This window comes from Mustela putorius, unplaced genomic scaffold (genome assembly GCF_011764305.1).
Source record: "Mustela putorius furo isolate JIRA1106 unplaced genomic scaffold, ASM1176430v1.1 tig00000738_pilon_pilon_pilon, whole genome shotgun sequence".
Taxonomy (NCBI): domain Eukaryota; kingdom Metazoa; phylum Chordata; class Mammalia; order Carnivora; family Mustelidae; genus Mustela; species Mustela putorius.
The window spans coordinates 8,719,772-8,747,297 of NW_025421463.1; the positions used below are offsets into that span (position 1 = coordinate 8,719,772).

Genomic DNA, 27,526 nt, shown 5'->3' on the forward strand with positions numbered 1-27,526 from the left:
CTCGATCCCAAAACCTTGGGATCATGACCTGAGCTGAAGGCAGAGGCTTTAACCCACTGAGCCACCCAGGCGCCCCTTTACTTGCTTTTTAAAACCATCTTTTAGTTTTATTTATTTATTTTTAATTTATTTAGTTGACAGATAGTGAGAGAGGGAACACAAACAGGAGGAGTGGGAGAGGGAGAGGCAGGCTTCCTGCCAAGCAGGGAGCCTGATTCAGGGCTCGAGCCCAGGACCCTGGAATCATGACCTCAGCAAAGGTACACAGTTAACAACTAAGCCACCCAGGTGCCCTTAGAAACATCTTTAAAATCAGTTGTCTTTTGATACCCTTGATTTGTGGTTTTATTATTGTGAGCCACAGCTATAGTGCAATAGAGATTTTGTTTATTTTGAATAGTCTCATCTTGTGTGAGAGAACCAAAAAAAACAAAACAAAAAAACTACAAAAATGAGAAATAAGTGATGAAATCTGGAATTTTATTTCTAAAATGTATTTCAGAAGTTGGTTTTCACATTGGGCTAGAAGCTTCTTGTGCCCTTTAGACAAGACAATCAGTTTGTCCCATACAGTGCGTTAGCCAAGAGACGGCATCCAGGGGTCCTGATTACCCCGCGCCTGCCTGCGGAGAAGAAAGGACCTCAGCTGGTGTGTGTTTAGATGCTCTTCCAAGTGCTGGCAGGCGTAAGTGACTGGAGCATGTGCGGTAGACAGGCTTTGTGAGTCCTCTTCAGAGGGTTGTGTCCATGTGCACGTTCCGCCCACCTAGTCGACTATTTTTTCCTTGAGGACAGGAGTTACTGCTTGCCCTCTTATTACTCCCAGTGGCGCATAATGGATGTTTAACAAGTGTTTTTTGTTTGTTTTGTTTTAAAGATTTTATTTATTTGACAGAGAGATCACAAGTAGGCAGAGAGTCAGGTGGGTGGGGGGAGGGGAAGCAGGCTCCCCACTGAGCAGAGAGCCCGACCTGGGGCTCAATCCCAGGACCCTGAGATCATGACCCAAGCCGAAGGCAGAGGCTTAAGCCACTGAGCCACCCAGGCACCCTAATAAGTGTTTTTTGAGTGAAGAAAAAAAGAAATCATAAAGGTTCAGCATCTGTGGCTGGTTGGTAGGAAATGTTAATATCCTCTTTTGAAGTATTTGAGCAGAGTTGTTGATGGCTGTAAAGCAGAGATTTGAAGGCATAGCTGAGGGACCCTCCTTTACTGTGTGGGTCAGCCGTAGACCCCACAGCCCTCCTCGCTGGTAGCCTTCAGGCACACTTCTGAATGAAAGGTAACTAGAACACCATGCTGTCCACCATCCTCGGTTTCTTTGCTTTGTTGCATGCCCTTTCTTAGCGTTGAAGCCAGCTTTTCTGTCACTTTCTCTATCAGAAGATCAGTGTGACCATCCTCCATAATCACACTGACTCCCTTACTTGCAAGCGCCGTGTGGACTGGTATCCCACTAAAACAGAGCCAAGAAGCGATAGCCCTTAACATGGGTCCATTTGCCCAAGTGAGGATTTCTGGAACATAATGAGAAGCATGGGGCCCAAATCCTTCTCTTACATTGAGTGTCATGGCCCATGTGACCCCCAGCCTGCAGTGTAGGCATCATGGTTAGCAGGCCTGCTTCCCAGCTAGAACTAGAAGGCCTGGGAGCACAGAGGAAGTTACTCCTCTGACTGTCTACTCCCAGGAGAATCCCTCATTTCCTCTCCAGAGTAATAGGGAGAAGATGGTGAGCCTGCACAAACCATCCACAGTTGTTTCCAGTTTACCAGTTATGATGCCTGTGATCGTCTTGGCCGTTTCAGAGCTCGATCCATGAGCAGACTGTAGGCTGGTCTGAAAGTGCAAGAGTTGCTACAGAAAACCACACTCCAAGCCAGGCTTGGATATTTTTGTTTTAGATTCTTTTATTTATTAGAGCACACAGGAGAGCAGGAGAGAGGGTCAGAGGGAAGAGGAGAGACGCAGATTACCTGCTGAGCGCGGAGCCTGATGCAGGGCTTGATCCCACCCTAACCCTAACCCTGAGATCATGACCTGAACTGAAATCAGGAGTTGGATGCTCCAGCGACCGAGCCACCCAGGTGCCCCAGACGTGGATATTTTTAATGGAGAAACTTGCCCTTTGGTTCATGACACTCAAGACACCTTTCAGCATATTGTTAATATTGTTAGCCTCATGATGATTGCTGCTTCTCCCTTGCATGTCTTTATTCATTTATTTACTTTTACTTTTATTTACTTTTACCCCCCCCCACCAACTCCCTCCCCTGCCAGAAGCAACTAGAACTAAGCAGTGCTGGGAATGGTAATTCTGTGCTCTGCTGCCCTTTCCTGCTCTCCTGTGTTGGGGCCAGGATAAAGAAGCACTAATGGTTCATTTATGGGCATGGTTTTTCTTAACCTGTCTAAAGAGTTGTACATTTTTCATAAATATCTTGTACTATTTTTTGAAATGAGTAACTGATTAGAATCACTGAATTTTAAAGCTAAAATGGATTTTAGAAATCATTTTATGCCTGCCTTTTACAACAGAGGTCAACAGTTCTAAGTGACTTGAACACAGAAGGTTACAGCTAGCTGGTAACAGAGCTCAGGAAATCTGCTTTCAGCCACGTGCTTTTCTTCAGCTTCCCCATGCAAATTATAAAAAATAAAAGGCATCCACAGGGATGTCTTCTTAGCTTCCACTGATCGTTCGACTTTAAACTGAAGAACTCCACCTAGAATGTACAAACAGATATCTTTCATTCTAAAATGTACATTAAAATATTAAAGAAGCATTCAGTTAAGGATAAAGTTTTTAAATGAGGTGATCTTCTGTCTGTGTTTCCCTATTTTACATTATATGTAATTTTTCTATGATTCTCACTCTTGGTTTAAAAAAATAAGTGACTTGCTATGGTTTCTATTTCACAGTGGGATACCAGCTTATGATGATATCACATATGCAAATGATGCCTTTTATAATTCCTTTTTATAGCACTTTGACCTACTGAGAAGGTGGAACTAGATATTATCTGAAGAAAATTGAATTACTAGTTAATTGGAAAAAAAAAAGTGTGCTTACATTTAAATGTCCAGACAAGACCAGAGTCTCAGAATTTGGGTTGTCATAGCAGTATTCAAATACACAAAGGAAATGCATGAGCATTTCTTTTAAAAATAACTAAATCTAAAAGTAATTTTTCTTGACTAGTGAATGGCTCTACAGAGACATAAATTCAATTTTCCATGCCCTAAAAATTGTGTCTGATGGTGGCATTTAGATAAAATAATTTTATGTTTAGTATATCGCAAGTGTTCTATCACAAGTTTGAGCAAAGTGAAATACCATTATTTTCAGCAAATAAGCATGAGGTCAATATTTCACTCTTTAGAAAATCATTTGATCATATTAGGGCATTTTGACTCTCGAAGAAGGAATTCAGATGCTCTGATTCTACCACATTTTAGGCCATCACACACTCCAATATAAACATTGTAAAAATACTTCAAATGGTGGACCAACATGGGTTGTAGTCCCTCCCCCCCTTTCTTTAAGGTAATGTAAAATGACCTAATGAAAAGTATCTCAACCTACTTTTTAAAATTTTATCAGGAAAAACTGAAATTTGGTTTTTAAAAGTTGTTTTAGAAAAAACATTATTACATACTACTGTGATTGTGGTTAGGGTGCTTGAGCCCAGAAATCTCTCTGATCAGAAATCAGGTAGAGTTGGGTTTAGCTCCCAGCTCCTCCTTCCATTTGCTAAATGCGTAATCATCTGAAAATTATGACTCTAGTGCTCATTTTCCTCATCTGTAAAAATGGTGATAATGGTTCCTGCCTGATAGGGGCTTTTTGGATTAAATGAGAAAATGAAGAGCCAGTACTGAAGACAATGCCTGGCCCAGAGTAAATGTCAGTAAGCATTAGCTACAATACTGTTATTATATAATTATTTCAAAGAAGGTGTCATAGGCAGCCTTAATTTATGAAATGAATGGACCATCCAGTTCTCTCTCCTGAGAGAATCTTTCTTCCCTTGCCTGCATAGGAGCTGGTGCCCTAAGAGCCATACCTTTATCAGTGAATGTTACAGCCGGCTCTACAAAAAGAAAGGAATGAATTATATGTGTAATACATGTTTGGGGAGAAAACAGGAGATCTGTTGACTTTGCTTAGCTTAGTATTTCCCAAATTTATTTGACCATGAAACCCATTTTCTGCAAAATACCAGTTAACATCCTGTAGAACTGCCATTCTACCCATTGGAAGGGATTGCTGTGAGATTTTTGAAGTACCTGCATACATTTGTGGGTTTTGTTTTGTTTTTAAGATTTTATTTATTTATTTGACAGAGATCACAGGCAGGCAGAGAGGCAGGCAGAGAGAGGGGGGAAGCAGGCTCACCGCCAAGCAGAGTGCCCAATGCGGAGCTCAATTTCAGGACCCCGGGATCATGACCTGAGCCGAAGGCAGAGGCTTTAACTCACTGAGCCACCCAGGCATCCCTACACCTGTGCTTTTAGATGCACTTAAAACTATTTTGGGAGTGATCTTTTCGTTAGATTTTCTTGGGTATGAGATACATCATGGTCTTATCTCATATAAATTTGAATCATTCAAATTTGAAAAGGGTAATAGAGAAAAATTAATGAAACTTCATTTTTTTAAAAGATTTTATTTATTTGATACAGAGAGAGAGATCACAAGTAGGCAGAGAGGCAGGCAGAGAGAGGGGGGGAAGCAGACTCCCTGCCGAGCAGAGAGCCTGATGTGGGGCTCAATCCCAGGACCCCGAGACCATGACCTGAGCTGAAGGCAGAGGTTTAACCCCCTGAGTCACCCAGACACCCCTGAAATTTCATTTTTGTGTAAATTTTTAACTGTTAACAAAATTCAACTGAGTAAATTATGCAGGTCTTCTTGGCCGTGCTCAGTGATTCGTGAGTTGGGCTGCATCCAATCTAAGCAGGTAGAAAGGAGCCCGGAAGAGCTGTACAAGAGGTTTTATAGGCAGAAAGGAGCAGGAACAAGGAAGTTACACTGGGCATTTGCTGATTGGTTAGAGCAAGGTTGCTTTCTTCCTTACGTCGTGCAGAGCCAGGTCAGGTAACGTTTGCTGAGCAGGCAAGTCTGATTGGTTGACCTGGGCCTTGCTTTTCTGGGAGAGCCCCGCAAAGAAACAGAGTTCACTTTTGGTTTGCTGAACTGGGGCTTATTGGCATGAGTGACTCCCTCCTGGACACACTGTGGTTCTTTTAACAGAACCAACGTGAATATTCCCAAGTGAAGCCTTTGGTAATCGTTGCCTGATTTCACAGCTGTCTGAAATACATGGCGGTTGACAAGGCAGCTCTACTTTTAGCAGTGAAGAGAAATATCTGCTATCTTTGATAAATTTAGTCTTGAACTTTGCAGTTTTCAGAACCATGTCCCTTATACTGTATGTGACTTTGTAACACTGTGAAAATCCCTGATTCATCTTATGAGAAGGATCCGCTTAAACCTTAACTGAAGACCAGTCCCCATCCGAAAGAAATTGAACCCAACTAGGAATCGTGCTTTTGTTCTCAAAATGATGAGATCTTCAGGGAAGCTGCTGCAGGAGATGGCACTTTATGGGGCTTACCTTCTGTAAGTAAAGGAGATTTGTAAGTTAAATTGCTTCTAATTTGGGAGTACATAATAATAGTGGTTTCAGATTAAATGTGCTTCTTTCTCCACCATGCCAGTAATTTGGAATGAATAGACTTTTCAGCCCATTTCTGACTTTGATAAGTGGTCCACCCTGCATACTGAATACAATTTCAAGCATTTGTCCACAGTTGTGCTTGTGTATACTCATTAAACCAACTTAGACATTCTTTGTGTTTTAATATTCTTTAGGGTTTCGAATCTGGCATCCCCAAATACCTTTCCCTTCTTTTTAACTTTTTATTTTGAAATAATCTTAGATTCATAGGAAAGTGGCAAAAATTATGCAAAAAACTTCTGCATAATCCTTCACCTAACTTCCCCTAATGTCATTACCTTACATAGGTACAGTACAATTTTCCAAACAAGGCAGTAAGAAGTGTTGGTACAATACTAAGGCAGAATATAGACCTTATTCACATTTTACCAGTTTTTCCACTAATGTCCTTTTTTCTGTTCTAAACCCAGTTCCGGATCCCATGTTGCAGTTAGTTGTCATGTCTCCTTATTCCAAAATATTTTAATCATATTCAGCTTATATCTGGAGTAGTTTCAGTCTCTGAAGAACAGAGAAAGGAAAAAACTTTGTATTTATATTTATAGGCTTACTGGTAGCTGAGAACCGTGTCTCATTGTCAAGGTCTCTGCTTATTCTCCCACAGCCTTTTAAGTGTGTGTTGGCAAAGGGCTGTAATGAAGGCTCTCCTTGAGAAACAAAGGCTATTTTGAAAGCAAGCGGTATTTGCCAAAATATTTTATACGTGTTAGCTCAAAATACACATAAGCTTTGTTGCATATGTACATACGGTATTACAAGGTTTTATCAAACAGGAGTTTTTTCCAGGTTACTTTTGAATACACCCATCTAGTTTTGCTTCCTCCAAGAATGCAGTAAATGGTTTTGGTGTTTGTGTGTTTTTAGGGCTATAAACCAGTAAGAAGAGGAGAATTAATAATTTTGGAAGCTAGAAAGCAGATGTCCCAGTTAGTGATGAGCTTAGCAGACCCACATGAACTTATTTCTAAGCCAGTTGTGGGAGAACTCTGAGAAATAATTCCATTTACACCACAAAAATTTTAGAAGTTGCAGAAACTGACAGCTCTGGATAGAAGACTGGAAAACTCTTTTCTGGGAGCCTAACTGACTCAAGAGGAAAGACTTGAAGATGGACATGTCAGTGGGTTCCCCTAACATCACTTCCCTAACTGGAGTGAGTCCAAGTCCTCATGCCCCTCCACCCCACCCATTTAGAACTAACAGTTTTTTTAGCTACCTCCCTCCAACTTGATTCTTAATTCTAAGCCAAAACCAAGGATAGCTAGATTCCTGAGGGAAACCTACAATGTGCAAGATAGAGAACAAAAAGAAGCAAACTAAAAGGAAATTGGGGATGAAAAGAAACTTTTACTTCCAAACAACTACCAAAGCAATAATCTACAGCTTTAGAGAGATAAAGAGAAGAGAAGATACTAAACAAGAATGAAGTTTTAAAGGGTGAAGACTGTGGGATTCAGAGAAGAAAAATGAACCTTGAAATTAAACACATGGCAACAGGGCTGTCTGGGTGGCTCAGTTGGTTAAGCATCTGCTTTCGGCTCAGGTCATAATCTTGGGGTCCTGGGATCAAGCCCCTCATGGGGCTCCTTGCTCAGTGGGGGGCCTGCTTCTCTCTCTCTCTTTCTCTCTCTCTGTGTCAAATAAATAAATAAGTAAATAACATCTTAAAGGAAAAAAAGGCAACAAAATGTAAGAATTTTGTGGGAGGGCTGGAAGAAGTAAAGGTCTGTAGTCCCTTATCCACAATCTAAAATCCAAAAATGTTCTGAAAATCAAATGATTTTTCATAAGTTAGCAGCAAAATTCACAACCTGTATATATCTTTGTCACATTTATATGAATGAACATAAAGAAATATCACTGTCCCAGATCTGTTGAGTTACATTATGGTTATACCCGTTACCTTCCTAAAAATCCTAAAACTTCTGAATTCTGGTATCCATTGGCCCCAAAGTTTTCAAATAAGGAATTAAACACCTATTATCCAAAAAAAAAAAAAAAAAAAAAAAAGACCCAAAAGCCAGAGAGGAAATAAAGAAGTATGAAAATAAGAGGACCAGTCCAAAACGGCCAGTGTCCAATAATACAAATTCCAGAGAGAAAGACCAAATGTGTAGGGTGGGAATCATCAGCAAAAGAATTCAAGAAGACTTCCCAGGACTGAAGGACATTAATTTTCAATTTAAAAGAGACTACAGAAGTACCAGCAAAATAGATCAGAATAAAACAAACTCACATTAAGGGATATCATTATGAAATTATAGCACACTAGACACCCTGGACAGTCTCCAAACCGGAGAGAATGGGAGGAAAGAATGCCTTCGGGTTTCTGAACAGCCGCATGGAAAACTAGACAACGCTTTAGAGCTGCCTTCAAAATTCTAAAGGAATTTTTTTCAACCTAGAATTAACCTAGAATTTCAACCTAGATACCCAAGCTGTCATTGACATGGATTAATTTAGTAGATGTTTTCAGACATGAATCTGATTCTCAAGAAATTTGCTGTGAATGAAATTTCTTCTTCTTCCTCTTCAGCCTCACAGAGGTGAAAATAAGAAATGAAGTCATCTCAGAAAACAAAAGGAATACATATTGAAGAAAATCAATATTGAAGAAAATCCATAAATCAAAGTATATTATTTCTGAATTTATCAAGAGATTCCTTACTATCACAGATTATGTGTTAAATGTTACTATGATAGAGACTTGGAAAGTAATATTTCATCTCATATTGCCCAGAACACTCTTTTCACACTCCATAGTGGAAATATTGCCACTGTTTCGTAGAGAAGTCAGAAAATTAATCCACTTCACAGTTCTAGGAATTTTAAAAGTGTGAGTTCATTAAACCAAGACATTTTTAGTTTTCATTTCTAGAATGAGGCTTTGAGACTTATAAATCTGATTTGCTTCTCGTTGTAAAAAGCTCCAGGCTCCTCTGCCATGTGGACAGATAGCTAGACCTCACTGGGGCAGCCAGATTGTTTAAAAAGATACATAGCCACTAGTCCCAAGATTGCATCAGCGGTGCCACGGGCAGCCCTTGCCGTAAACTTGCGGCGCACAGACTCCAGCCTCTTCTGTTTCATCCCCTGCCCAGCGAATAAATTAGGTCAGAAAATGACCACAGAAGGGAAGAACAGAACCTTGGGAGGTTGTTTATATAGTCCGTAAAGTGTCTCAGTAGCTAACAATAGAAAATAAAGCAAACCAGTAGTGTACACTGAGATTTTTCTCAGAACAAACAGTTCTGCTGTCCACTTTGCCAAAGATACAGCCTTTAAAAAAAAAAAAAAAAGATACAGCCTAAAAACTCCTTACTTCTTCTGTCTGATGTATTTCAACAATTAGTAGTTGATATTGAGGCAAACTTAAAGTTGGGGGTGTCAAATGGGGAAGTATCTCGTTTAATTACATTCAGTGTATATTTCCTTTATTATTATTTTTTTAAGATTTTATTTGAGAGAGAGAGACAGAGATAATGAGAGAGCACAGGCAAGGAGGAGAGGGAGAAGCTCCCCAGAGAGCCCAATGCAGGGCTCCATCCAGGACCCTGGGATCATGACCTGAGCCGAAGGCAGACGCCCAACTGACTGAGCCACCCAGGCACCTCCAATGTGTATTTCATATTCCTATGTCCACTATGGGCAGAAATCTGCTGCTCAGCGCCTTTGAGTATCCGTTTAGTAGCTGTCTGGCTGTTTTCCTGTGAGTGCCAGTGTGCCTTTACCCGTTGTCTTAGTCTTATTTTTCCTCCCTTTGTGGCCTGCCCTGTTTCTCTTCCCTCAAAATATAGGATATATGTCATTCTTGGACAGCTTTCCTTGTCTTACCCCATGCCTGCCTGCACCCCAGGGGAGGTCTTGCTCTGCCCATGAGGGTCCTGAGAAAGAGTGGGATCCACATGTGTTCTCCCTTCTAATGGGAAGGAGTAAGTGTGGGTGCCATGCTGGGCAGGAGGCTGGCACATGAAAGCCACCTGGTTTTCAGTTGCTGCTCTGCCACTTAATGGGGCCTTGGGCACCTGCTTCACCTCTCTGTGTCTTACTTTCTGCCTCTGTCCATTGGGGTAGTAATAGTGCCTGCCTTGTAAATTATTGTGAGGATTAGAGAAGATAAAAGTGCATATACATTCCAACATGACCTAGTGGTTAAGACCATATGCTCTAGGGCCAACCTACCTTTGTTTAAACCCCTGATTCAGAACTTAGGCAGGCTTTCTGGTTTTCAGATTCCTCATCTGAAAAATGGGGTAAAAAATAGTACCTCCTACATTCTCACGTTTAAAAAAGAAACAGTACCTACTCTTGGGGTTTGTTGTTAAGAATTATATTAATTAAAAGACATAAAATGTGTAGGCCAGTGTTTGGCAAATAGTAAACACTATATAAAGTATAAGTGTTATTAAAAGGTTTACAGGAGGGTCTATGATGTAGTATGGGCTGAAGAAATAGTTGCAATTTCACAGGGAGTTCCCGCTTTTCAACAAAATTCTCTTAAGTGGAAAGCAGGAAGGATCTGAAGTTTAAAGAGAAGAACGCAAATTAAAACCACAATATGGTGCCCCTGCCTCCCACCATGATTTTTACAATGAAAATGAGAATACTGAGAGCAGATAGAACTCTCACAGCCATCCGTAGCCGAGAATAAGTCAATACAGCCACTGGGAAAACTGGTGATATCTGGTAAGGCTGAACTTAGTGTGTGTCCTAAATCCAACAAATCCACTCCTATGTGCATGTGTACCCAACAGAAATGGCTATTTGCACCGAAAGACGAGAATGTAGCAAGGATATTCACAGGAACATTATCCTTAATACCCTAAAACTGGAAGCAACTCCAGTAAGTCCTCTATGTTTATAAAATGAAAGAAGAATGGGTGAATTACAACAACGTAGGTATGTGTATTAGACAAACAGAATGCATCAGGAAGACAAATACAACAGAGTACATACTGTATAATTCCTTTTCTTTTCTTTTTCTTTAATTTCTTTGTTTTGTTTTGTTTTGTTCCAGTTCAGGAACAGCCAAATTAATCTATTGAATTAGAAGTTGGGGCAGTGGGGCCCCTTTCACAAGGGGTCAGTGACTAAGGTGTCCTGGGGTTCTGTTGCTATCTGATTTGATAGTTCACTTGGGTATATTTTCTTTGTGAACATTCATTCATGCTTCTGATTTCTGTGTTTTTATATATGTATGTTAAATTGCACTTTTGAAACATATAGTAAGTCAGAAGACTTGAGAATTTTGGAAATGATAATTTACTTTTCCAACTTGCCAAGTGTCCTTAGAGTTAAAGATTTAGTACTTTTAAAGAATGTAGATGTGCGGGGGCACCTGGCTGACTCAGTGGGAAGAGCGTGCAACTCTTGACCTTGGGGACCTAAGTTCGAGCCCCTCATTGGGTGTAGAGATTACTTAAATAAGAAGAAAACTTAAAATGTAGGTTTTCACTACAAGGCAGAAAATGATCCAATCTGGCTTCTATCCTGCTTAAATTGTGTCTTCAAGGCCATAAAAACCTGAAGTGACAAGTACGTTGGGCAACATACTTTGAAATAATCAGTTTCATTTATCCTGCCACTTCATTGTATGAACTACATGGGTAAGTTATATATAAAACTGGTGACTTTTTATCAGAGTGATGCACTGACATCCTGCAGGTCAGATCTGGTGGTTTTAAACTTTGGCTCCAGCTGTGAGATGTAAGAGGTGAGTCTGAAGGTGCTGGGGTGGTCATTAGTTGTAGTCGATGCTTATACTTTACTGCTTATTGCTTTGGTGTCCCTGATGCTGTTTCAGTAACTTAGTGAGTTTCGTCTTCGAATGGACTTGTTTTGTTTAGTCTGCATTGTGCCCAAATTGATGATTGAAAACCTTACACTTTCGCAGAACATTGCTTCATAGCTCTTCCCTTTTCTGCTATTTTTGTATCAAATGAATCATTGCACATTTAAGCCATCTGCAAGGCCTGAATGGAAGGAGATAAAAGCTGCCATCACTTCGACTGACACTTGAAAAGCTAGCATTCATTCCGGGTTTATTCCTGATTATCCTTTGTATTTTAAAGTCTCAAACTCCATTTCGAGATGGTTGGTAATATCTCTGAGCCAAAAGTATCTGTGATTCACAGTTTCTTTGACTTGAAGGTTGGGTCAAAGGGAGGGCTCTGTTCTGCGTCACGCAGAAGAATTCGTTAGGGACTCAGTTGTAACTCACTCGAGATACTAAGAACAGTGAGTTCCCATTCTTGGTTTAATCAGCTCCGCGAGCCCTCCAGTTTGGTGTGTACCTTACAGGGAATAGTGAAAACATAAGGGTCCTAAATTGCCAGATGAATACTTTAAAATAAATGTGTTTTGAATACCTAGAATGTTTCACACCTGTTGGATGTTTGTCGAAAGTGTTTCTCTCTGTCACAACTGTTTTGAGGATTTATCGAGAGGAAAAAAAGCCTGCCGTGTTGCAAAAGAGATTGAGGGTTAAAAGTACACCCATGCTTACATGTGCCCTTTCACTGTGGGGGTACATAGACCCAGTGTTTACATTGTCCAGTAGGTTATGCTGGACTCATAAAGCCTCTCCCAGCAGATTTTGTAAATGGAGCCTTGCTCTGGGCTGCAGGAGCCTGGGGGTCCCTGGGCTGACGTCAGCCGGGTTTGTCAGGTGCAATCACATGGATTCAGAGGAGAGTGCTGATGGGTTTCAGAGCAGACGCTCCTTCAGGTTGAAGCCAAATGCCCATTGTCATTAGGTGTCTCCTCATCAGGAATAATGTTGGGATACTTTGGTGACCCCATAGTCATAAACTCTTGAACTAATAGAGGGAATGAAACATTCAGATATTCCCTTATTTCCTAAAATGATAAACCAAAAATGCAGTGACCTCAACTACATACAACAGACTCTTCACTTTCAAAATAGAAAGATCTCAGAACTGGAAAACTGCACTAAGAATTGAAGAATAATGGTACCATTTTTATGTCTTCAGTTTTGGTATCTTTCATATCTAATGGATCTCCACGTGGTCTTGGGCAGGTCACTTAGTTTTCCTCTTTTCTCCCATTTCATTAATGTTCTGTAAATATTCATAATACTTGAGGGGCACCTGGGTGGCTCAGTAAGTTAAAGTCTCTGCCTTCGGCTCGGGTCATGGTTCCAGGGTCCTGGGATTGAGCCCCGCATCGGGCTCTCTGCTTGGCAGGGAGTCTGCTTCCCCCCTCTCTGCCTACCTGTGGTCTCTGTCAAATAAATAAATAAAAATCTTTTTAAAAAAATACTCGAAGTATAAATGATAGTAATTTGCACAAGGTATCATGCTTGGTTTTGTTTTTTTCCCTGTGAAGGGACAACTCTAATTTTTGCTTAAAGACGCTTTGAGAATTGTTTAAGAACATGTGGGGTTGGGCGGGGCCTTAATTTTACAGAATTCTTGTGAAGTAATCTATTTATTTTTCGCTCCATGTTGTCTGTTTCTTCGCTTTAGCAGACGGAAGGGGGAGCCCAGACAGATGGCCAGCAGTCACAGACACAAAGTAGTGAGAACTCAGAGAGCAAATCCACCCCTAAACGGCTGCACGTCTCTAATATTCCCTTCCGCTTCCGGGACCCTGACCTCCGACAGATGTTTGGGGTAAGTCTATGGAGTTCTTCCGTGGGTATACAATTTAATCCGGCCAGTGTACTTTAATAAGTCATTAAGACTTTAGGATAAGACTGTGCATAGATTGAGAGAGATCCTAAGGTGAGTCAGTGTTTTCATTGGTCTTCAGGGACTTCTGTCACCTAGCGCTGTCACTCCTGTCATTCTAGATGTGGACCTTGCAGGTTCTCACGTCCAGGAGGTGACTGTGCCACCTGGTTTGCCTGGGACCGAGGGGTCTCTTGGGGCGTGAGCCTTTCAGTACTAAAATCAGGACAAAGACAGTAATCCTTTTCAGAGTGTTACAAGTTCAGTGACCTAGTGTCTGAAGCGGATAGTACCTGTGTTTTGTTTTTACTTCCCTCCTTGTAATTTAGCAGCATCAAGACCAGTATCTAAAATCAGGTGTAGGTGTTTGATTCGCTACCCTGATGGATTCTGCCAGCTTCCCCTTCCTCCCGAAATCACCATCATGAAAACATAGTATAACAGCAAAAATTTAAGTTACTAGAAAGTGAATGATTGCTGGAAGTCTTGGGTTTTTTCCGGGCATATGCGCTGTTGCCAGATTTCATTTGAGCAAGCTCTTAACTTGAACTAGAAACAAGAGATCATGGTTTTTAAAAAACCGTCATGGCTGTTGCTGTGTGGTGCTCTGTCGGGAAACAGGCGCCCTGCGTGAAGTCCTGGTCATGGCGACAAGACGCTGGAGCAAAATTTTGTCACTGACAGCTGAGTACTTGGAGTGTTTTTTGTACCGAAGCCAAGGCCAGCATTGAGTTTTAATAACATTCTTGAAGTACTAGGAAAGACTTTACACAGAAAAAGGTAGCCAACTCATCTCTCCAGAAGAGAAAACAACAGAATATATAAAGGGCAGCTTCAAGAATTGAGGTTATATTTAAAAAGAAGTTTCCCAGGAGTAGGAGTTATGAGGTTCTCTACTGAATTATCAGAGATTATATGGAGTCCTAGTCTCTGGAGATCAGGGAAAATGGAGTATATTCTCATCTGTCACAAGTGTGTTTTCTCTCAGGTCAGAAAAATTGTATCCGTTGAAGATCTGCCTAGGCGAGTTAATCAGTGATTTCTTGAAATGTATTAGGACTTTCCTATAAGACTGCTACATCCAGAAAAAAAAAAAAAAAAGAAAAAAGAAATTGTTCCTCACAAGGGATACCTGGTACGGTGGTTGCTCTGTCTCCTGCCTGGTTAGCGCCTATCCCTCGGAAGGACACCAGCAGCGGTGTAGAGCAAGGATTCCATGCTTTGTTTTATTAGCTGTGTGAACTTGACCAGTGACTTCCTTCAGCCGCATTTTCCTTAACCATTAAAGGAAGGCAGTCCTAACCCTAGCAGGACGGTATAAAGACGCATTAGAGAATGTAAAAGGAAAACTCTAAAACACCATTCCAATCTTAGTCATTTGGATAGGCATAGAAATAAAATTAAATCCCCCCCTACCTAAAATAAGACATTTTCTTCTCTCCTTTAATTTCCTAATGTTCTGTTAAATGATGAAACTGGAATCAAGCCCAGAAGCCTTACTCTAGAAAACATGGGCTCTTAGTACATGTTTTCTGAAAAAGATAGTAATGATTCAGCCCAGTGAGAAAGCATGATCTGTTTTGCTCTTTTCATTTTTTTAGTGTTTTAACATTTCCCAAATTCTGATTTAAAATCCAAGTCAAAGAGATCACTGGGTCTTTGAGGCCAGTACTCCGAGGAAAGTGGGGGCAGAAAGATCCCTGGAGATTTCTTATGCATCCCTCCCATTCAGTTGATCCAAGCATTGAGGCAAACAGGCTGGCTTGTCACCTTCTCCACGTCTCTGCTGTGTAACCGCTGTGACTGCGCGCCCCTCCAGTTAGCCGTTGAGCTGCCACTAACCCAGTTATTTAGGTTTGGTGTTTCTAGCTTGTTCCCAAAGGTTAAAATATTTAATTAATTACAAATCAGAGTTATTACTTAAAATGTTCTTGATGACATTCAGTGCGGAAATATTAAAATGGCAAATAAATGAAATCATGTCTAATGTCCATGAATGTTTAAGTACGATGGAAAATAGCATGTAGTCTGTAGAAATTAGAACACACTGTAGAGTTAATGGCTTGGAAGGCTGTCTAGCACATTAAAAAAAAAAATTACATATTTCCTTTACATGGAAATATGTCCTTAATCAAGTATACGTAAGGAAAAGCGTAAGAAAAAGACAAAGGCTGTGAACCAGAATGGGGAGATGGTAGGTGTGCAGACGATCTTCGTTCTCTGTTTCCTCTTTTCCTTTTTATGTATCTGTATTTCCTGACTTCTGCAGTGAATATGGTTTACTTTTATCAATTAAAAAAATTAAGAAGAAGAAAAAGAAAAACAGCCTTCACTAGTTTATCTTTGTGCTTAGGATTTGCTTCTTAAAAACAGAGACATTTAAAATATTAAACACGTAGTTAGGAAAAGCCCCGGTTCTTGTCCCTGAGGAAGTACCCGAAGGGTAACACTGTGAGGGTGTTCCGGGAACGGCTCCTGCCAGGTAGAGGTGGGTGACGTATGAGTGGGCGAACTGAAAAAGGAGTGAAACAGGAGGCCTTGTCGGCTTATTGACAAGGGAAGATCAGAACTGGTGTTGGGACTTGCCAACAAGGAGAAACATGGAGGTTGAATAAGTAGTTAAAAAATAAAAAAAACCTGTGCCTTTTTCAGGAGAGAATAAAGTATGTGGTCAAAAAGCTGACCAGGAATAAATGTTTTTTATTTTTGTCTCTGCAGCAGTTTGGCAAAATCCTAGATGTAGAAATAATCTTTAATGAACGTGGCTCTAAGGTAAGCTCCCTCTCAGTATTAAGTGTGCCTGGCTTCTTTTTAGTTTTGTTTTAAATAGCAAGGAATCAGAAAATTTAAAGCGGTTTTTCAAGCCTGCGGAAAGTATCCCAACCTACCTGGCTTGGATCAGATTATCTCTAAAACTAAGCAACCACATGGCCCGTCTTTATCCTGATACATCAGTTGGGGGAGTGAAGGGGTGGGGGTAGGAGCAAGACCAGTGTGAGAAGGGAGGTCAGGAGCGGGAGACACCCGCCCTTTCTCGGACAAAATCGCCCTCACCAGCTTATTTTGAAGGAAAAGAGAGAAGACTCGGGTGAAATTCTATGAGAATTCTATTGTGAATTCCGCTTTTAAAAATCAGACTTTGAAATGACATACTTAGAACAAATGTAATATTTCAGTTCCTCAGTTGACTTGCTCTCTCTTTTGAATAAATTCGACAAGGCGTAAAAACAGGGAATAGTGACTCAGGAATTCACTGTAAGCTGATTTCCTCCTCTGAGTTCTACCCAGAGAGGTAAGCTTCGGGTTATAGAGTCCCTTCCGTTTCAAATAGTGAGCTGGGGTTTTTTTGGCATCGGAATGAAAGTAGTAACAGTGCACAATTCCATATATGTACTGTCTTCGAAATGTGTTCTGTATGAGAACTGAACGTTCTAATTAAAACTGATTTCCCCCTAATAATTGACTACTTTAAATTCCCAATCTGTATGATTTCGAATTTCCATACACTAAAATAAGCAGCAGTGATTTTAGGAAGGAGAGAATGATGAAGTATTACAGTGGTGTGAAAAAATATTTAATGAACCGAATTTCACAGTTTCATTCAACAGTTTTCTTCCTCCTCAACAAACGGAATGCCTGCCACAGACATAACCAACCGTGGTCAGGCTTGTAAATATTTACCTTGCTGTGTTCACTTCTACTTGCATTTTTAGTGTGGAACCATTTTTGAGTTAATTTTTCATTTGGTTATCTCTCCTGAACTTCGCAAGTTACCCCTTGGCTATAATTAAATCTCTAAGAATATAATTTGAGAAAAGCTAAATAAAGCAAATAAATGAGTGAATACTTAGCTCTTCAATTTCCCACTCCAAATTCACCCTACCCTGACAATTAATAGCATATACCTACAGAATTACAGGTACCTCCTGCCCCATCTAAACTAGCACAAATGTATGTACTCTTCTAATGGTCCTGATTATTCCCTTCCTTTATAGAATTCATCATCACTGATAGTGTTTAATTCTGATTATAATAATAATTCTTTGTTAATTATTAAAGAGGTAATTATACTCTTAAGCTTCCAGTTTTCAGTTAAAACAAAAAAAGATTAACATGCCTATACAGAACTTTCTCCAGCACTTAACTTGGTAAGTATTTTTAAAGTAAAATATGTTCAACCTGTAACCAGTAAAACTATTTATGCTTGTAGTTTCTTCACAGTGGATTTCTGGCCCTTGGCTTTTATTTTTGGGGGAGCTTTTTAGATCCAAGGTGGAAAATGACAGTGGTTTAGAGATGAGAAGTGCATGTCGCATTCTATGCGACACTGTTTATCCAAAGTCGTAGTCTAAACGTTTTTAATTCTAAGTGTATGCACTTGAGCTGTTGTTAAGTACACCCCAAAAAGTACACGCCCAGTATGGTTTCATCAGGCTCTGGGGCCTTGCTCCTTACCAAGAAAAGAATTGGATTGAATTCTTGTGAAGCAAAGGAAATCGATCTTTCTTAAGGCTCCTTTCATTGACTTCAAAGATTTGCCTACTGCCAAAAATTGTTTAATTTCCCGATTCAGTTGCTTCTCCCTGTAATTTTCATGTATAAATGACACACGCCTCCCTTTTCTCTTTAGGGCATCTAAAAGCCTATGCTGCTCCCCACAGTAAAATTCTGGGTCTTCACTGCCCCTTTTCCTTTGCGGTGCTAAAGAGTAGACAGACTGTGTACTCATTGGCAGTCGATCTTAAAACAAAGCACCGAATTCAGAATTGCCCGGATCTGCCTTCAGGGACTGATACAAAATCTGTCTGCATCCTTTGTCCTTCTTAACTGTCACCTAAAGTTCTCTCCTGGAACGGTTCCCCGGGAACTGTTCTGGAAATGCGTTAACAGAGGTTTATTTTGGAGTCAAAACCCAGGGGCCTCTTCTGGGATCCTCCTCACATAAATTAAAGAGTACTTTTCTCTTTGTAAATTAAGTTTATTTTCTCATTCCTCCTGTGTTTCTGGTTGACTATAAAATTACAACATGTCTTGAAAGGAACCAGCGATAAGGAGACATAAGTGGTGCTTTTCTTCACTTTAGTGTTGCTCGGTCTTTGAACTGAGTGCTTTTCTGTCCAAAAATTAGCTTTATTGAATTTTTTTTGAAGCAGTAATTGAAAAATGAGTCACAAAATAAATCTGAGATAAGTGATACTAACATGTAAAACAGTTATCAGTGAAACAGATAACCACAGGCCTCCAAAGCAAAAAAGCAACGTGTCTTCTTTTTTATAATGAGACACTCAGGCTATGGTTTTAGAACATTCTCACTTAAAAACACAGGTGAGCACGGTCGTGCTGCTTTGCCCGCCCCATCCCTCCCACCCTGGCTTGCCAGCAGTCTACTTTTTCAGCTTGCCTGAAAAAATTGCTGAGTATCTTCCTTTTTTGTCTTTGACCTTCCTAGTCTAGATTTGGTTTTCCTAGATTATGGGATGAATGTATATCATTTAGAATCCTACACATGCAAAAATATATACTTAAATTATTTCATGTGATTTTTTTAAAAATATTGTTTTAAACCCATACTCCTTTTAAAATACAAAATAAGTCCTATCTAATTTTCTATGATTAACTAAAACAAAGGTAGGCTCTCATTTTGAAAATGTTCACTTAGGATGTATGATGAAAAATGCTACCCCTGCCAAAAAATGGAAGGAATATACTCAAACAGAATCTAGAAAATGATTATACTGATATGTGTAACTTTACTGATTCCCCAGATGTCACCAATCATAACAATGTATTGCTGTAAACAATAGAAAGAGAATATATTGGTAGCGTGACCATATGTCCTGGTTTATCCAGAATAGTCCCAGTCTCTAGCCCTTTTCTTAGCATAATTATTAATGTCCCCTTCCTCCCCCAAAGTGCTCCAGTTTGAACGATAAATTGTATTGCCCCTCCTTATAGATCCTTTGAGTAACAACTTTTTAAAAGCACCCTTTTCAAAACCATTATAAAAGAAAAACGTGATTTTTCATGTCCAGACTCCCCCAAAAAAGCATAAATAGTTCATTAAAAGAGCATATTCACTAATAATCTCCTGCATTTCCTTCCAGTCTTTTTTCTCACACAGAATCTTAAGCAGAATTCTACATAATGGTTACCTAGTTCATCTTGACTTTGCATTGGCTGTTAGATACTTCTAGTGACTAAGAAGGCGTTGCTTTTCAAAACTCTTTTTACGTTTTTATTTAAATTCCAATTGGTTAACATGCAGTGAGGGACTAGTTTCAGGTGTGCAGTGTAGAGTTTCAGCCCTCCATATGACACCTGGAGGGGGAAGTGCGCTCCCAGCCCCTCCTTCCACCCACCCCCTACCCACCTTCCCTCTGGGAACCATCCCTTTGTTCTCTGTAGTTAAGTCTCTGTTTCTTGATTTGCTTCTCTCCTCATTCTCTCTTTCTCTCTTTTTCCCTTCTGCTCGTTTGTTTTGTTCCTTAAATCCCACATAGGAGTGAAATCATACAGTATTTCTCTTTCTCTGACTCATTCATGACTCTCCACCATCCTGTTCACTATCACCCAGCCCATAACAATTTGTTTGTGATAATGATCACATAGAGTTATATTACTAAGTAAAGAAACGTACACATTCTAACATTTATATTTTCCATAAAGTTTTGTCAACCTGCTTCTGGTGTGCTTGTTGCTCCAAGGGACGTGTATCATAAAGACTGAGTGTGTAGGAGCTCTTCACGTCTTCAGACAGTGCCAACTGTTAATTGAGTTCATTGAAGGACCACAGACCACGTCGCAGCAACCGTTACTGACATTTCTAGCAAGTTTTTAGCTCATGTGTTCTCAGTACTTCTCTCCGGTGGATGTGGATATCTGGGATGACGGGCATCTGAACTGGGGTTAGGCTTCCGTGTAGGCTGGAGTTAGGGCAGATAAAGCCTCTAATCCCATCCTCAGACACAAGTAATGTGCTGTAATTTCTTGCCTGTTTCCCTGGATTTTGATTTCATGCAAAGGGAAATTATTTATTTCTTTCAAAATATGGTCAAAAAACTGTCTTTGAAATTGCACTAACTAGGCCTTTGCTTTTCAGTAAAATTCGATAGGAAATGCTGAGTTGAAATGTTTTTCATGATATGTAAAACTGAATTAACAGTGCATGTATTTTCAAAGGGCTTAGTTTATTTTTTTGTTACCATCTTATGGTTTTTAGTTTTCTTTTTCTTTTATTTATTTTTAAATTTCTGTGTTCTGGCCATACCCAGGAGAACGTCCGCTTTTGATTTCTCCCTTAAAAGTTACATGGTAAATTTTCTTTCTCATTTTTCTGAGATGGAAAAACTCAAAGATTATACAGATTTCAGAATATTTTTCCAGTGCTCATCCTATTGCTTGTTATTTATTGCTGTCTGAGGCCAGACTAAAAAGGTCGTAGTTATTCGGTTCCTATAGGCCCTTGATGATAAACGGATGTCAGGACAGGTGATAAAATGTTTGTCACACTTAGTAGAAGTTTTAACCACAACCGTAATCCTGATAGAACTCCCATTCCTCAGTTTTCACAAGACAAGCTAAGATAGGAGTAAATCACACATGGAAAACTGGTTTATTTAAATTATTAACACAGAAAAAGTTTGAGAACTGAGAGCGGTAGGTTATAGTATAAAGCATAGAGACCTGCATTGTCCCATACAGTGTCCATATTGAGCACCTGGAATGTAGCAAGTTCTAAATTCAGATGTACTTTCAGTGTAAAATACACATGATTTCAAAGACTGAGCAGAAAAAAGGAATATCTCATTAATGTTTTTATATTAATGCCATGTTGAAATGATAGTATTTGCACATATTTTAAATATATTATTGACATTACTTTCATATATTTTTACTTTTTCAATGTGGCTAGTAGAATATTTAAAATTATGTATGTGGCTTGTGTTGTATTTCTGTCAGATAGCCCTGGTATAGACAAACATGTCAACAATGAGGGGTTTTTTTAATTAAATTTTTCTTTTTAAAGCAAGAGATCCAAATGACCAAACATAATGTGAATTAGATTTCCAAGAATGGAGGTACACTAAAACATAATTTCATGTAAGCATATTTTCCTGTTAGTAACTTTTTAAGCCCGGATAATCTGTGAATATCCTTAGCTCAGTTCCTGGCACATTTTCAGAATGGTACCTTAGACTTCTTTTCAGGTTTTATTTGAGTTAATATTCTTGCACCCACATTGTAGTTAAGTTGACGGAAACTCTAAAGTTTCAACACAGAGGAAAGTATTAAAGAACAGTATTCTAAAAACACAGACTTCTAATCACAGACTTCTGAGAGATACATGCTCATTTCCTATTGCTTCTGAACAAATTATCTTAAAGTTGGTGGCTTAAAAACACAGATTTGTTATCGTACATAGTTCTGGAACCCGAAAGTCCAAAATGGGTCTCACCAAGCTAAAACCAAAGTGTTGCAGGGCTGCATTCTTTCAGTTGGCTCTAAGGCATAATCCAGTCCTTGCCTTTTCCAGCTTCTAGAGGGGACCCACCTTCCTTGACCTGTAGCCCCCTTCCATCTTCAAAGTCAAAAATAACCAGTTCTTTCTCAGGCTGCTGCACTCTGATTCCCACTCTCCTGTTTCCCTCTTTTAGCTTATAAGCACCCTTGTGATTACACTGGGCTCGCCTGGCTAATCCAGGATAATCTCCCTATCTCAAGATCGTTAATTTAATCACATCTGCAAAATCCCTTTTGCCGGGTAAGGTGGTGGTAACATGCACAGGTTCCAAGGATTAGGATGTGGACAACTTCGGGGCGTTGTTCTGCCCACCACTAAGTCTATTTATCTTCAAAGGAAAGAAGGAAATCTGCTTACCTCTGTTTCCTATCAGAAGTCCCAGAGTATCATCAGCAAGACCTTCTTCCTCCTTTACCCTAGGTGAAGATTGGTTCATTTTCTATCTTTGGCATTTTGATTAGCATTTCCTATGGAGTATAAGCTCTGCTGGCTTCTGACACCACCCTGAATTCTTCCAGCTGCTGTCACTGCATTGCAGGTGCTCAGTGCATTACAGACCACCTTTAGCAATTGGATTTGAAAAAGAAAATTAGGAGGGTTTTTAGGATGAATGGAGTTTGGTTAATAGAATACTGAACTTGGGGTTTAGAGCTTTATTTCTTACTTTCTCACCATTAGCTGTGGAAAGAAGCCACCTGGAAGGAAGAACGCCTTGTCGGTGCTTGGGTGTCTCACCTCAGTTTGATTTACTTTCTTAATCTTAAAAAATGAAAACAATAGATTTATCCTTTTTCTACCTCACCGTTGTACTTACAAGACACACTAGTATGTGAGTGTATGGGTGTGTCGATGTAGGTAGTCAGTCATAAGGCCAGTCGTCAAAACCTTAGGTGTTGGTCTCCACATCATTTGTTACCCAGCTCCTAATTTATCATTTGTTTATTTAACCCAAGGCTTATAATCTGTATGAGGCTGTGGGAACCAGTTGGAACATAGTTTACAGTACTTCCACAGTGTGCTATAAAACTCCTCACTACCTGTGACCTTTCTTGAAAGGTTTACTTAACTTTTTTATTGGAGGGTGCCCCAGGATTGGAGAACTGGCTTCCTTTCTAGAGCAGATGCCCAATGTAGGTGACAAACGCACAATGTCATTAATTAGTAACCTGAGATTGTATACCTTGAGCTGTTGATGTGGTGTAACATGTTGGTATCAAAATTTGTTTCTGAAAATGTGTTTCCATTGATATTTTCCACATACTTATATTTTTAAAGAAAATGTTAATACAATTACCTGGAGCAGTCCACCTCCATCCAGCAGCAGACATCTACATTTTTCTGTCAGCTCAGCATTGCACTTTCCAGGATATTTGTGGTGATACCCAGATTATAGGTAAAGATACTCCATTGGGATTCTCCATGGATCGCCACTCAGCAACCATTTAGTCATGTAGAATGCAAAGTAATGAGATCCGTCAAAAGGATGAAATCACTTTTCTAAAATCTTACTGAGCTATGCACACCATTGACCATCTCAGTTAAGGACACATTTTGTATGTATCTGGAAGGACTCGAGGAGGGCAGCAAAAGCAGAACTTCCGTAAAAAGAAGTAACAAAGGTTTCCAGGTTATCGTACAGTAGAACGTTAGAAGAATACCAGAGGGACAGTGCAGCTCTTGAGAAATGGGGACTTGCCCAGAAAATCCTAAGAATTAACTATTCTACACATGTGAATAGCTTGGGAAAATGTTACAGTTGCAGAGTGGAAGGAGGAGGACAAAGCAGCAGGATGAAATTGATAGACCGCTTGATGAGATAGTCATAGAAATACATAGTAAATCCTGCTTTTGACATTGATGGTACGATTATGACCAAGACCGTCTTTTCAGATACATGTGAATGCAGGAGTAGGTGGGTTAACTCCCTGGTTCCAGCATTTTCATTCTCCACTCAATGAGTTAAAGCTCCATACGATTTCTTTGTGTACAGTGCACAAATTAATTTTAACTCAGGACCAAGTATATTGCTGTTTTATGGTATTCTTTTCCTGTTGGACAGTATACAGCTGATGGCACTAACAGATCTCATTCGCACTGCCTTTTGATTCCTTTTTTCCGTCTACATGGAAAATTACTAATACATTTAGTAGCAGATGTAGGCTTCAACAAATGTGTAATTTAGGCAAATTTGGATAAGCTATTCTCTGGAATTCAGCTGAACCTATTTTTACTCTGAGTGCCGGTCTGGTTGTTTAAAATTCGTTGAAGAAAAGGCATAATTGGCCACTGCTTAGTGGTATTTTCATTAGCTTAGATGAACATGGGTGCTCTCTTCTTCCACACCCAGTCCCTACAGAATTCTAGACAGAGGCTGTGTTTTAAATTATTCTGTTCCCAGAGGAATTATGTTGCTGTAAGAGGACAGGCAGAGTGGGGCCAAATGATGAGATCTAAAAATCCCATTATGCAGTGATTACACCTAAATGGAAGGCCTCATGTAGAAGTTACTGGGGAGTGACAGTTTTAATTATTTTTTAGCATTACATAAAATGACATGTAAATTAACAGCATAAATTGAAAGAGACAGAACATCTAAAACAATGTTGAGATTCTTGGTGGGAGAGTTTGACCCGAGTAGCTCTATACCTTAATTTTGGTCTGGCCTCACATGCTTTACATTTTATTTTATTATTGTTCTTGTTGTTAATTACATTATCATTATTACTATTGCTGTTGTTGTTGCTATTATCATTATTATTATTATTACTACTACTACTACTACTACTACAGTTCTATATTGTTACTGGATTTAATTTCCCTTTACCAAATATGCATGGACCAAAAATGTGACTTTGGGAGAGTACTGCTGGGTTGATGCTGATGTCAGTTTCATACTGTGATTTTTATTTCTCTGTTTACCAAGAGATCAATATTTCAATATAACGATGTGCATGTTTTCCCCCCTTCTCCCGCTGCATGCAGGGATTCGGGTTCGTAACTTTCGAGAATAGTGCTGATGCAGACAGGGCCAGGGAGAAATTACACGGCACCGTGGTAGAGGGCCGTAAAATCGAGGTGCATGTCTTCAATAATTCAATTTCTGGTTTATATTTTTATTTCTCTTTTTGTGTATTCCCTCACTTATTTCACATTTGAAGCCCTGTCTTGTGTGTGTGTCTGCACACATGCATATGTGTGTGTGTGTGTGTGTGTGTCTGTGTCCTTCACCTTCTTGCACTAAAATGTGTAAAAGTAACACTTCTGTCCTCTTTTCCCTATTTTTTGGTTGTTGGTGGGGGGTCTCATTTTGATTTACTTGTGTGCGTGTACATGTGTATTTGTTTCTCATTTACTTTTTTCCTCCAAAATGTTCATCTTTCTGCTCTCTTGATTTTTTTCCTTTGCTTCAGTTTGCGAGACTCCGTATGAGTACCTGTGATCAGGCCAAAATAAAACTAACTTTATAAATGTCTAAAAACGATCCAGTTGTGACATTGTGTCCTATAATGAATCAAGGAGCCAGCCAGTACCCTCTCTCTTGGGCGGCCAGTTCGCCTCCATGTGCGTGTGATAATCAAGGAATACAAGACGGCAGAGGTGGTGGGGAGGGCAGAAAGATCCCAAAACTCGTGGCATTTTTAAGTACATTTCCTATCACAAATTGCCACCGGGAATGGTGGATAAAATCCTCAGACAAGAGGGTCTGACGGCTGCCTGGCAAATGTGCTTCTACCGTGTTCCCGGCAGTCCCGTGGTGTCTGCCAGTCCTTTTTAAGAACGCAGTGAAGGTTAACTGGCTCCTTTCCCCTTTCTCAGTTTTTTTAAAGTATGAAATATAAAAGCCACCATTTTGAGTAAGATGTCTGCATATTTTGCTTTTTCCCTCCCTTTCCAATGGTTTAGCATTTAGGGCCCTTCACTTGACTCCCTCTTTCCCTGGTAACTATACACAATGCTGGCGATGGTGCCCATTGGCGGTAAGTGAAACCAAGCACTAGACAAGAAGCTTTTTCAATTGTTAATTACAAAACAATTAAATAAGAAAGAAAAAGTCCATCTGCCATCTCACATTAACACTACAAAATGTGATTTGACTTGTTCCTCTTCCTTTTCCTTTCCCCCTTTTATTTTCAATGCTCTTGAGTAGTGCCGCCTGGACTTTGGATGTACATGTTGTTTGTAGCGGTCTGAGCTGTTTGATTACTGACATCATGGTGATTTTTCCCCCTTGCACATCTTACTCAGAGTTACTGAGCTCCAAGTTTGGCTGGTTTTATTAATGCACTTCCCGCCTCTACTTCCCCTCCCCTCCCCCAAACCTGTATGTAGCTCTGGTCTTTCCTTGCCCTTGACGGCTCTCTTTGCTGCCCGCGACACCCCTGACTTTCTCTTCTCTTCTCCCCTGCCTTCTTGCTCTCTCGCCCCAGGTTCTGTCCCCGTCCTTCTCCCTCTGTCTCTCCTGCCCCTTCTCTCTGTCACCTGCGGCTATGGGTCTCTTGCTGACTGGTGGTTTCTGATTGGTTCTGGCCATTTTCCTTTTAGCGCTTGGGTGCACTCTGCTCTAGCGGCTAGTGTAAGCCCTGACCCCATTCTAATCCTTGTCTGCGACAACCTCGCTCTTCACTCTCTCCCTTCTTTCCAAAACTGATTGTTTTTTTCTTTCTTTTATTTGTGTGTGTGTGTTCTAACCGCATGCTCTCAGTCCTCATTGTTGTACCCCATTCTTTCTTTTTAAATGTGAAATGTTTCTATTATTTGGTGGGTCAAACTAGAGTAAATGGAGTTTCTTTTCCTCACAAAGGAAGATTCCCACTCTTGCCAATCCTGAAGGACCTGTTAAGACATTTTTGGGTTCTGGTTCTACCAAAAATTGGTCTTTCCATAATACAAATTTATCACCATACAAATTATAACTTTAATGTAAACCCCCAGAGGCAAAATAAGACATTTATATTTGGTATGTTTTAGAATTCTTTTTCTGAACGCTGGCCTGTTCTCTGACTTGACCACACGGCAGACAGCCAGGTTCTGTGGTGATGCTGCACCCTCCTTGCAAGAGCTTTTGGCTGGTTTTCACCCTGGGCTGCCGTCTCCTGGCTTCAGGCTCCGTTCATCTTGCCTTCGGCCCCATCTTTGTAACACCTACTTAACCTAGCACCGAGAATGCTCTGAATTCTGCACTTCTGTAACGAGAGTGAAAAGAACCATACAACAAAAGAAACCGGAGCTTTATTTTTTCAGTTAAGTGCCTCATGTAAAGGCCTTCGGAAAACATTATTCTTAAATTGGATAGACCACATAGTCTAAAAAATTCACCATGGTCCTGAAGATGGTCAACATGGAATTCTAAGTTCTGATTTTTTTTTTCCCTCCTCAAACAGTAGAATCTTACACAGTCCTCAAAAATGCTGAACATTAGAACAGGTGAAATCCATAGATTTATTTTCTTCCTGTAAATCTGTTCCCTGACCCGTACGGCAAGCCTCTGTTTTATTAATGAACTTCAAAGTTCATGCACAGAGTTTTTTCCTATTGACTTTTTCCCGTATTTCCCATAATGCAGAGACTTT

The 27,526-nt window shown here is 40.0% G+C and overlaps 1 protein-coding gene across 24 annotated transcripts in view; it reads left to right on the plus strand.

Annotated features, from left to right (window-relative positions):
• RBFOX2 (RNA binding fox-1 homolog 2) overlaps positions 1–27,526 on the plus strand; it is a 272,463-nt gene that overhangs the window by 219,632 nt on the left and 25,305 nt on the right. For 16 of the 24 annotated variants that reach the window (XM_045083941.1, XM_045083930.1, XM_045083935.1 and 13 more), the window contains 3 exons: positions 13,232–13,378; positions 16,154–16,207; positions 24,939–25,031. In XM_045083941.1, coding sequence (XP_044939876.1) covers positions 13,232–13,378; positions 16,154–16,207; positions 24,939–25,031 — 294 coding nt within the window. The remainder of the gene's footprint in view (positions 1–13,231; positions 13,379–16,153; positions 16,208–24,938; positions 25,032–27,526) is intronic. The other 8 variants (XM_045083932.1, XM_045083934.1, XM_045083939.1 and 5 more) reach the window with 3 other exon arrangements.